A 12800-nucleotide genomic window follows, 5' to 3' on the forward strand; every position below is an offset into this window, starting at 1 on the left:
TAAATGAAAAAAATAATTAAAATTTCGAGTGTTTGCTGTGTACCAGGCAAAGAGCTAATAAGCACTTTTGGTTTATTATCTCATTTGATCCTTAAACTTCAACTTAAGGATCCAGTGATGCTGCTGGTCTAGGACCATGCTTTGAGAACCTCTGCTTTAGAGAGGCACACTGACCTGCTTCACAGCTGTCACACAGCAGGGTCCCGGACAGTGTCTAGAACTGAACCTTTCAACACCATCCCCACCGCACACACATCCTGCCCCTTTATTAGTTATGTCAGACTCAATATGCTCATAAACTAAACTTCCTAAACTCCTCTTTCCCCAAAACTAGTCCTCCAGGTTCCCTAGCTGCCATTCGTACAGGTTAGAAGCTTCCCTCATTGCCCTCAAACCCCACCCCCTTCGTACACAGTCTGTCACCAGGCTCTGTCCGTACTTCTCCCACGAATCTTCTCAAGTTCGCCCATTTCTCCACTCGCCACTGCCGTCACCCGAGTCAAGGCCACCATCTGCTCTCCCCTCAGTTGGCGAAGCAGCTTCCTAAGCGGTCTCCCTAGGTCTCCGCTTGCCCCCTTTAATTCAATTACACAGCACAAAGAAAGTTTTTAAAAGCAGATGAGGTCAAGTCCCTGTTAAAGTCCTTTTGCTGCTTTTAGAATAAAGCCAAAATCCTTACCTTGGCCTACAGGCCTCCATGTGACCTGAGGATCGTTTGGTGCTATCTGCCTCTCAGTCGTTATGGGATTGTGTAATCCTACTGGCCTCTTAGTGTGAGTACCAGATCTGTCCAGTGATCTTGAGTTTTATAACTCGACACGAGAATCCTGGCTGGCTGGGATTCCATTTATGACTATAGCACAATTTATTTGCCCCACCATAAATTTTTTAAAATAAGTATCTGCTTATAAAGAGGAGTGGTTTTGTTTTTGTTTTTACCTGCAATATTAGCAAACCAGAGCAGTACAGGGTGATGATACCAAAGATGAGTCTTGAATGGGAGGCAGAGGAGACATTGTCCATAAAAAGTGGCATTTTCAAAATGTCTTCAGGGACTTAATTCATTTGAGAGAGTAGGTAGATCATACCAGAGGGTTGATGCTAGATTCATAAGCAGGAACCTGATGTTAGCACCTTGTATTCCAAACTAAGGTGTTTGAAGGCTGTCCGGAAAGCTGTGGTGAACCATTGAAGATTTTAAGTAAAGGAGCAACTGAAAATTTCTGTTTTAGGAAGATCTCTCTGGCAGTGTTGTGGGAAGTGAACAGAAGTGCTAGGCACTGTATTTGGGAGGCAAAGAAACCGAGAAAGTGAGTGATTGATGGAACTAATCCAGGAGAAGAGTGACAATTGCCTGAAGTAAGGCAGTGGTGGAGAAATGGAAGGGCTGGAACACATTCAAAGGGAATTAACAGATTAGAACCAAAGGTGTTGTCTGGTTACTGTGCCTTCTTCTTTCACGCTGCCTCTCTGCATCTTTTCTGTATTGCAAGATTAACTCAGGGATTTACCTCTTCTCTGAAGTCTTCCTTTACTATTCGGACTTTAATTGGTCTTTTCCACATCTGAGCCAATGCAGAAACAATAATGTTTTATACATCTAGTACTTAGTACTAGCAGTAGCAGCTGTCTTTTGGGTGCCAGACACCATAGTTGTAACACTTGGCTTGCATTACCTAATTTTCTATATCAAATCTCTGGTAGAGGTGGATCCAACTGAGGAAACTGAGGCACATGCTCGCATAAGCAGTAACAGATGGAGCTGGGGCACCCTGGTTCCTCCCTGCTACACTGTACTTACACTGAGTGTACACATGTTCTTTTGGTTGCAAACCATGTTGTGTGCTTCTGTGCCTTGTAGCATTAAATACATAGTAGAGCCTCAGTACTGGCAGATAGCCTATCTGCGTGGTCTGCATAAGAAACAATTCCGAGAAGGGAGTGGTGTTTGGGTGATGGCTGTGCTGTGGTTGTAAATAGCAGATTATTCTGTATCTCTTTCAGATCTGGATGGTGCTCTGCTCTCAGGGCCAGAATGTGATAGGAATGTGAATGCAAACTTACTGGCTGAAGCCAGCTCCGGGCAAGATGGAAGTGATGCTGGTAGGTACAGTAAGATTTTCGTGAGTACATTCGAGAGGATTTGAACATTGGGAAATATTTGTGTATGGGTTTATTAAGGACCTCCTGCAGTTTCTTTCCCTTGAAGAAGAGTATTGTGTGTGAATACTTTCCATCTGTGGCAGGCAGATTATGTTCAGGATAGACTTGGGAAGCCTGGTAAATACAGACAGATAGGTAGGGGGCCTGCCCCATGGCCAAGTTGTTAAGTTCGCACGCTCCGCTTCAGTGGCCCTGGGTTTGCTGGTGTGGATCCTGGGCATGGACCTACACACCGCTCATCACACCATGCTGTGGCAGCATCCCACATAGAAGAACTAGAATGCCTTACAACTAGGATATACAACTATTTAGTGGGGCTTTGGGGAATTAAAAAAAAAAGGAGAGAGAGAGGAAGATTGGCAACAGATATTAGCTCGAGGCCAATCTTCCTCACCCACAAAAAGCATACTTTAATAAAAAATGGATAGATGTTTCTTGTTTGTTTGGGGAGTCATTTGTTTACAACTATTGAAACTCTTAAATATCAAGTAATTAAGCTACTAGAGCTTGTGGCTTCCTGCTAGTATATAGATGGAATGAGAATGGTAGTTATGAGAATGGTTGGCTAATGTATTTGAATTAGTGATGATGTAAAATAATAGTGTGGTTGTTGGTGGCTATGTAAAAGGTTAATTCCAAATAGTAATATTTATATCAACTGTACTTTGAAGTGTCCAGCACAGGAAGACAGAGTCCATGAATATTCTAAAGAATAACATGAGTATGTTATGAATGAATTAGAAAGGAGAAAGCTCTCTTCACAGAAGAATGCCAAGCTAATCAATATAAAATGATAGAATTGGAAAAATACCTATTTTGCAGCCCCCAGAGGAAATAGTTCAAGATCTTCAGTGAATGTTAAGCCACTGTTGATGAGCTTATCCCACGATAATTGGATGAAAGATTATTGTAATAGTATATTCACATGGTCTCAGTGTCATTCCACAGGTTACTCCCAATTACAAAGGGGAAGGAGTAGCTTTACAATAAAGAGATCTGATGAACATTACCATAACCAAGTGAATAACCTTAGTTCTAGTTGTAAAAGAAACTGAAATGTGGTGCACTCGCTGGCACACATCAGCTATGTAGTAGTTCAGCCAAAATGTTCACCCGCATCTAATCATAACGGGGAAATAATGAGGCAAATCCACACAAATCCAGCTAGTCCGGATTCTAAAATCTTACTGCCATGAAAGGCAAGCACAGGAACCACTAGATGCAAGGAGACCAACTAAGTGCATCCTGTCAATCTTGATTACATCACGAGTCCAAATAATGACTAAGGGGGCCTGTGGGGAACAGTTGGAAATTTTCATATGCAGTATGGATTAAGTGATAGTTGAGCAATTTTAAATTTCTTTGTTATGTGTGTACATAGAGAGAAAGCACTTGTGGTAGTACTGATGTTTGTTGAAGATACGTGAAGGGATATGGATGTTCACTGAACTTACGTAGCTTTGAAATCCCTTTAAAAATTCATGGGGAGGGGCACAACTCGGGCTACTCTTTACAGGAAGCTATCAGGCTTCTGAATATAGTACGCACTGACCAAAATTAGGCCATAATTCTGAAGGGACTATTTTAAGGTGATTTCTCCTAACTGTTGAAAGGAATTTACGAAAAAAAAATTTTGAAATTAATAGTTTCCAGATCAGATTGGTTGATTTTTTTGCTTAAGGAAGACTGGCCCTGAGCTGACGCCTGTGCCGGTCTTACTCTATTTTGTATGTGGGTCGCCACCACAGCATGGCCACCAACAAGCGGTGTAGGTCCAAGCCCAGGAACTGAACCTGGGCCATTGAAGCAAAGCCTGCCGAACTTAACCACTAGGCCACAGGGCTGGCCCCCAGATCAGTTGAATTTTGAAGATTTTTTGCTTGTACAGAAAATCACTAATAGTGCAAGAGTTTTTTTTATCACACTTGCTTTCTTGGTTTAGAAATCTGGTTCAGGATGGGGTTTGTTGGGCTGTGTGAATTCATCATTTTAAATTTTGTGTACATAAACACTTTCAGCGGATAAAGGTCCATATAATTCATCCCATTCTCAAAAAAGTAAACCCTTGAGTTAGAGTCGCCCTCTTTAGGGAACATTTTGACCCATTAGTATTTTTGCAACTGAGATCAGCCCTTGTCTTAGGATTGTAACTTCAAAAACATTGCTTTCTTCGTAGCTTGCCATCGTGGAATACCCAGGAGGGTATTATTGAACAATAAGCACGATTTTGAAGTAGACCTTTAGTGATCTTAACGCTTCTTCAGTGTATTGAATTACAAAGGCAATACCTTTGTTCAAGTTGCTCTTAGACTTTCTACGAGTAATCTCTGCTGGTTATAAGAACGTGGAGAGATGAAGGAAGTTGGGATGAGGCTTTTGTAATTTGAATTATCATTCGTATCCCAGATAATGGTGTTTCTTGCTTGTTAATATGGATGCTTTTTATTATATCTTTGCTATAGGTTATCTAGAGAAACATGGAATTTTAAGCATTAAAAATCTTTAATTCTGAATCTCAGATTATCAATTCATACGTTGTTTTAGGGCTATTCTATCTCTTTATTGTTATATGTGGTGAATAATATTTAGTTGAGGATGTAAGTATATCTAACATGATTTCTAAGTTAGTTTTCCAGGTATTTTGAGTAAGTCAAACATATGTACGTTAGCATTTGCTGGACACGTTTATTCAACAGTAATTGAAGGGTGTGTGTTTTGAACATTAGAAGTACTGAGGTGAATAAGATAGGCACAGACAGTGCTTGCTCTCAGAGCTTACTTTGTTGGACACTGATTTGGGCAAGAACTGAGAGTCATAAAGCTCAAACTTATTTGGAAATGTGAAACTGAAAATTGATAGATTCACCTTCGTGAGCTACCACCCCCATCTCAATCTCCATCCCACACTCATGAACATGGTGCCTCACTTTAGGATTCTGAGAACTTCCCCCAAACGGTAATGTGTTATAGTTAAATTATACAATTATAGATTCAGAGGATTTTCCTAACATTAAAAAAGCAGGTATTAAAAAAGCGGGTGAAAGTGTTCCAAATATAAAACAATTTGCATCAGTAGTAATGAAGTGCAATTTTTAGACATTGTGGAGACCTTTTTGCATTGTTGGGTATTGATATTTTCACCAAAGAAGAAATTTTAAGTCCTTTTAATTTTTAAGAGAGGCAATGTATCTAGCAAATAGACATAGGAAAATGAAGTCTTAGCCCATTTGGGCAGACATTCTTTTTTAACAGCCACGATGTCCATCCAAGGAACATTAATGAGTTGCTGCGTAAGTAAACTATGCACATATTCTGGAAAGGCATGTTCCAGGCAGCGGAAAGAGTAAGTGCAGAGGCCTCGAGGTGGGAGCCATCATACTGTGGAGGAACAACACAGAAGCCAGCGTGGTTGGGACAGAGTCACCAAGAGTGTGGTTGGAAGCAGGGGCTCCATCAGATAAGGCTTTGTGTAAGGTGTGGGAAGTCTGGCTTTTACTGAGTGAGATGGGTAGTCCTTGCAGGCTTTTGAGCAGAGTAGAGCCAGGCTCTGATTTAAAGTTTTAAAAGAATCTCTGATTGCTTTGTTGAGAACAGACTCTAGAAAGGCAACAGTGTGAGCTGGGAGACAAACTGATGGCTACTGAAAATAATCCAGATGCAAGAGTGTGGATGGTCAGTTGGATCAGGGTGGCAACAGCTATGGAGGATTCTGGATGTACTGACATTGCCAAAGGACTCCTAGATCCAAGGATTTACATACATATTCAAGACGAAATTAAATCCAGAGGAAGAGGGTTCCTATCCCAGCTAGTCTGAAGATCCTCGGGCACAGATGCCCTAGGGGACATGACTATTTTATTTTGTTTCTGCCCTCTGGATTTTCATTTATTTGAGGATGGAGTTAGAGAGGTTTTGATGAATCCCTAGGAGGACATTCAGTTACCTTGCCGCAGTGTGTCTGAAGCAACAAACAAGGGTCTAATAATGGAAGAATTTCGTTTCCCTGTATGTGTTCATATTCTTTAGTCTTAGTCCATTTTTCTATACTGATTGGTCTTAAAGCAAGATGATGTGGTTGTTCAGGGGACAGTAAGGAGACTGTCCTGTCCACACCTGGGCTTCAGGGTGACAGTCTCAAGTGACGGAATAGTTAGGAATAGCAACTACTCAAGAGAGAGTTCTGTTTTAACTATGTTTGAAATACAGTATTTAAAAGGTCAGTTTCAGTGGCCAGCCCTGTGGCATAGTGGTTAAGTTCGGCACACTCCACTTTGGTGGCCCAGGTTCATGGGTTCAGATCCCAGGTGCGGACCTCCTCCACTTGTCAACCATGCTGTGGCAGCATCCCACATAGAAAGTGGAGGAAGATTGGCAAGAGATGTTAGCTTAGGGCTAATGCTTCCTCAGCAAAAAAGTAAAAGGGTGGTTTCATGTGGCCTCCATGAACCATTAAATAGAATTCAGATTTATTCCACTGAGTATGTAACTATTTTATATTAAGCTATTCTGTCATGATGCCCATAGGATATAAACAAATGTTTTCTGTCTTTTTATTCTAATGAGACAGATCCTTATTACCATCATTATATCAAAATCTCTTTTCCACTGTATTAGGTACTTCACATGATTTCAAGTATGGCCTGATGCCTGGCCCTTCAAGTGATTTCAAGTATGGATTGCTACCAGGTACTTCAAATGACTTCAAGTATGGATTGATACCCGGTGCTTCAAATGACTTCAAGTATGGATTATTGCCCGAATCTTGGCCAAAACAAGAAACTTGGGAAAATGGCAAGTATTAGTCAACTGAACATCCACAGAATTCATAAGTAATTTTTAACAACTAAAAGCTTCATGTTCTGGGTTTAACAAAATCAGATAGTGGTAGCCGTATAACAACCCCTATTTTCAGAGACAGATAAGGCTTTGATAGCAAGTTTTCTGTTTAATGTATAATAAGTGTTTTTTTTCCCCCTCCTCAAAGGTGAATCATCTCTAATCATGAACAAGTTAAAATGTCCTCATTGTAGCTATGTAGCCAAATACAGACGAACACTAAAAAGGCATCTGCTCATTCATACGGGAGTCAGATCATTTAGCTGTGATATTTGTGGAAAACTGTTTACTCGCAGAGAACATGTAAAAAGACATTCCCTGGTAAGTAACTTTAAATGTAAGTGGGCCTATGAGATAAACTATGTCAGTGGAATGTAAGGTATTTTAACACTGTTACCTGCACATTTAAGGGACATTGATTATTAAATAAATTGCTTTGAACAAAGAATGTGATTTATGAACTGATACTGAGCTTCTTTATCCACTCGTTGTGAAATGGGTGGTTTAATTTAATTTGAGTGGTTCAAACGCATTGTATTGTCTATTCTATCCTTATATTGGATTTTTCCCCCTTTTAATTAGGTGCATAAAAAGGATAAAAAATACAAATGTATGGTGTGTAAGAAGATCTTCATGTTAGCAGCCAGTGTTGGAATAAGACATGGATCTCGACGCTATGGTGTTTGTGTAGACTGTGCAGATAAATCACAGCCAGGAGGGCAAGAAGGTGCAGACCAGGGACAGGATACGGATTTCCCTCGGGATGAAGAATATGAGGAGAACGAAGTGGGAGAAGCTGACGAAGAGTTGGTTGATGATGGAGAAGATCAGAATGATCCATCTCGGTGGGATGAATCAGGAGATATTTGTATGTCTCTAGATGATTAACTGGCCTACTATACTCCTCAAGGATGCTGCATTTGGACATAATACGAATCAACAATTTGAATTGTTGAACTTGAAGGCTTGCAAAATATGGTACATGCTGGATGGTAGTTATGTTGCTGTGAAAACTGTAGGGTCAAAGCCTTATAGCAAAAAAATTTTTTTTTATATTTGCACAGGACTGTACAGCAAACAACCGTGTGGTTGGATTACATGGAGTCCCCACATCTTCAGTCAGTTATCAAAGTAAACGTATTTTTTATTTATAGGCTATACAGTAACTGTTTGGGTCCTATGAAAATACAGTACTTGTCCTTACAGACAGGTATTCATGTGCCACTTTGACGTGAATGAAGCAAATCCATTTATGAGAGCACAGTGACAGCTGGCCCAGTTACTCTGTCCATCGAACCGCTCAGGCTAGTGTGTACTAGTAGAGTTTTGTTGCTATTTTTATTTTTATTAATTTTATTTTTTTTAATACAGATTTTCAGTGAGGGGCCTTTTCAACCCCATTGGTTCTACTTTTCTGTATTTTCCATTTTAATTTGCTTTATAACTTAAACCAAGTCTCTTCTAGTCTTAGGTATTATTTCTCAATTTTGTGCTGATGGGCATGTTTATAAGAACTGGAGAGGTAATTTATTGGAATGAACTAACTGACTTCCTCCATTCCCCCCTTTCCTGTTTGACATGAATTTTACTACTTCCCAAATGAAGAATGATGTTGCAAAGTTACCGTGGCGAAGTTGACAAATACCACTAAAATGATTATGATTCAGAAGTAACTTCCTCCTGCTGCTCTAATCTGATAAATGGTTACTATATGGCGTTATCTGACATGGTGTTCGGTTTTGGGTATCTGTTTCTTTGGCACTATTCTTGTTTGCCTCTTTTTATTTTTGCCAGTGTACTATACCTCAATCCTATTTGAAAAGACAGAAATATAATCGAAAGAAAAGTCAAAGAAACAATAAGTGAAATGATTTGTTTTCTAATTTATCCTCCGTGTCGTCCAGTTTGGTTAGCTTGTTATGCAGTATAAGTGAAATATCAGGTTTTTCCTCCTGTGCCCTTTTTATCATTAAAAGTAACACAAAAAGTGCATTCTCTTGTTTCATACTTACCGGGATATTGAGTGTTTTGAAATTATGATAGGTAATTAATTTATTTCTTTTGAATTCTTTAAAGTCACTACACCTTGATATATCGTCTTTCTAGTAGTCACCATGATTGAACCATCTACAAACATCTTACAAATAAAATATTGAGAGGCTTTACAGTTTTTCTTCTATTAACTAAATTCTTCAGGGTAAAAGGCGTGATGTATTAAGTTGAAATTGTCAGATTTCTTTAGCCTGACGACAGATGAATTAGCTGATTGTTAAAGTCACAGCAACATTTCCCATAATCAATGTTAACATGCATGACATTTATCAGGAACATATTGTATACTATATAAGATTGAGGGATATCATATTTTCAGCTTTCTTTTAAATAGAAATTGAGTATATTTTCCTATTTTATATCAGGTAACTAAATTATGCTAGTTGTGTGGAAAACAATGCAAAGTACACTTTGACAGACCTAATCCTTTTGGTGCTCCATCTGATCAAAGTTGAAGAGTTGATATGTTTTGTAGGAGACAGGCTTCTTCATTGTCTGATTCCAGTAGAATAATGGTTTAATGTTAGATATTGATGTTTCTGCTTGGATAAATCAAAGATAAAGTACAGTTACATGGTTAGCTGCAAATTTTGTCATCTAAACTTTATTGTAGTTTCTACATAACTGTAAAACTGACATGAATATAGTTTGGGTTTGATTTTTGTTTAAGACTGAAGAGTATATCTTATTCTCAATGTTCTAGACAAATGAGTAAAATGTAATTCTGGTGGGGTCCAAAGTAGACGTTAGTTGGGCAAAGATACTATGAATGAAAAAGTATTTTAAACGTAAAATGTTCTGCTTTGTGAATATGTAAGTATAGTATAAAGATTCCTTTCATCCCATTTATCCCCCTCCTTTAAAATAAACCATAGTTTACAATTGGTAGATCTGTCTATATATAAATATATATTAAAGAGAAAAGATATATATCTGAAAATCACCTAAATCTGCTTTGTTAGACTACACTTCACTTATTGCATAGAAACTGGACTTGGCTTTACATTCGTAATGTACTTTTACTTTTCCTCAAGATATGAACTTACTCTCTTTAAACTGAATTTTCCTTTACTGCTTAAATCATTTATGTATATCTGGTAAATTATGACCAAATTTTTGTTAGCTTGCATACAGTGAATTGAAATACACACTTGGTACACTACGGGATTGCTGTGCTTCTGTTTGGTTTTAGTTGGAAACAAGGTTTGATGTAGATGGCTTGTTATTGTTAATTTAAAATATTCTATAATTGTCCATTACCTTCTATGTTGTGTTGTGACAGATTTGGCTATATTTTTTAGTCAACTGAAATATGATACTTTAAAAGTTTGTTTTTAGAAAGGTAATCCAAAGGAAAAATGTTTATACTCTTGAATATATTAGCCTCAGCCTATATAAAAATTTCTTCTTTAAAGTAAACATTTTGCCAGAAACAGAATTCACAGATTTTTCTACTTGCTGACTGCCTAACTTATTTTGTTTCATGATCTTGAGGGACTGCCTTTTTCCTTCCAGATCTTTTTAAAAAATAGTTTTAGTACTAAGGTATACTACTGGACGTTTCTATTTTTTTAAGTATATTCTTTTTCTGACTTACAGTACAATTTCAGGAAGTTGATAGATACTAAGAACTTAGGATTGGTCTCAGAGAAGCAACAATGGAATACTCATAATTTTGTCCGTGGAGCCCTGGCAGAATTATGTGTTATACATTTGCTGAACTTTTCTCTTGTAACTTATATTTTAAATGAAAAATATTTTAGAGCTTTTAATTTTAATAAAGGGGAAGAGTATAAACTGTTTCTTTCCTCTTCACTCTAGTAACAGAGTAGACCCTCTCATATAAATCATGATCATGTATTATTTCTTAGGATTCTCAAAGACAGTTACTTCCTTATGGTCCCCGCTTTGTCATTGTTACTGGCCCTCGTTCTTCATATTCACTAGATGTTTTACTAAATATTAGCTCCCTGGCAATTAAGAGCTAAAAAAGAAAAGAAGAAACATTCTAGGAAGGGAAAGCTGAACAGAAATGGAGTAGCTTTGAAATTTGGGGGGACAACACTCACTGGTTTTGGTAGAGCCATTCTCATGGAGAAGAGTGAGGTGAATGAGTGAATTCATGTAAAGTGCTTAGAACACTGGTACAGAATGGAGGCGTAATACATCTTAGTTGTTTAATATAGATGTGAACCGAGAGGAAAAGAAGAAATGAGAAAAGAGGGAGAAAATAGGAAATGAAAGATGACGGCTTGGAAATTTCTGTTAATGCAGTGTGGTGTAAAAGGCTTGAAGGATGACTGGAGTAGTATAATATGGGTGGAAATGTGATGGAAAACAGGTTTTAAAAATCATAGATTTTAAAACTTCAATAAGCTTTATTTCTATTTCAGGATTTTGTCAACATAGAATAAAGTTTATTTTCTGAATAACGATTTCCAAAGCTATTGGGTTTTTTAGTGCCTACACGTACCATTGCGCTTTACCTTACTTTATCTCGTCCCCTAGGAGGTAGGTGCTATTGTCTCCATTTTATAGAATAGGAAAGGCTCCAAGAAATTTGCCTCACTTAACTTGCATGATGTAGCAAGGCTACCGAGTGGTAGAGCTGGGTGTTGCCCAGGCCTGGTTCTGAAGCCCATGCTCTTTGCACGGCGCTCTGTTGCCGCCTCACTCAACAACGTGTGTGGACTGTCCGCTCTTTCAAGGAGTCTGTCTGTGGAGACACGCTTTCCCTATCAAAGAGCCACGGTAGGAATTTGGGTATCTAACCCTTCCTCCCCGAGTATCCTTACTCCTCATTCCTCCTGCTACAGCGATTGTTTTGTCGCCTGACTATAAACAAGATGCCCAACCTCCATGTAGCACGTGCTGTTAATCGGCTGTGGCATTCGCATTTTTGAAAGGATGGTTTCAACCGAGGAGCCAGATGTGAGCCCCAGTTTCTGTGCCGTTCAGTCACCCGGATCCTTAAACTTCTCTATGGTACATAACGTACGTGCTTAGAACTAACAGGTGTTTTTTTGTAGTCACTTTAGGATTGAAAATGAAGAGTTTTTTTCCTGCTGTATCTCTGCTTTCAAGTGAGGTTGAACAGTTCTAGATCATTTAGAATGTGTTAGGGGTAAGCACACTTTAAAAGATGTTTCCTAGCCCTGAATTTTATGACATTGGGTACTTCAATTCGGAGTACACTGGCTATTGAGAAAACTTTGGGTTGAGGCGAGGGGTGGTTGAGGCCGTTATGAAATGGGAGAATCAGCATTTTAAACACTGTAAACATAAAAGAACACTTTCTTCTGCCTGCTGTTTGTAAAAGCTCTTTGGGAAGATCTTTTACGAAGACCAATTTTTTAATGTAATTTACCTACCTAGTATAAATGTCCTAAGACATGTATGTAAACTTCCAAGACTGTTCTGTCTGTGTATTTAGGAAATACACGAGAGTCTTTATCAAACCTGAAAATATAAACTTGTGAGCACTCAACTGCTTCTGGCTTCGTGAATTTTGTTGACTGACATTTAATTCCGATTCCTTTGCCTTTAAGGTGTGCTAACTCAGACTAGTTGGGGCGGGAGGACACCTTTGTAAACTTTGACTTAGGTATGATGCAGATACCTTCGTACTTGAGATTTCCCAGTTTGACTTATGGAATGTTAGAAGGCTTTTTGATTTGTATGTATACGAAGTACATGAATGACTCCGACTGCCTCCTAGTAATGCTTGGAGAACCGCTATAATTAATAGT

General features: G+C 38.6%; 1 protein-coding gene across 1 annotated transcript in view; it reads left to right on the forward strand.

Moving 5' to 3' along the window:
• ZBTB10 (zinc finger and BTB domain containing 10) overlaps nucleotides 1–12532 on the forward strand; it is a 36782-nt gene extending 24250 nt beyond the window's left edge. Inside the window, exons 3-6 of the mRNA XM_046642198.1 lie at nucleotides 2005–2103; nucleotides 6778–6954; nucleotides 7148–7320; nucleotides 7582–12532. Of these exons, the coding sequence (XP_046498154.1) occupies nucleotides 2005–2103; nucleotides 6778–6954; nucleotides 7148–7320; nucleotides 7582–7887 (755 nt within the window). The 3' untranslated portion in view covers nucleotides 7888–12532. The remainder of the gene's footprint in view (nucleotides 1–2004; nucleotides 2104–6777; nucleotides 6955–7147; nucleotides 7321–7581) is intronic.
• Nucleotides 12533–12800: the final 268 nt, after the last annotated feature.

This window comes from Equus quagga, chromosome 16, assembly GCF_021613505.1.
Source record: "Equus quagga isolate Etosha38 chromosome 16, UCLA_HA_Equagga_1.0, whole genome shotgun sequence".
Lineage (NCBI taxonomy): Eukaryota > Metazoa > Chordata > Mammalia > Perissodactyla > Equidae > Equus > Equus quagga.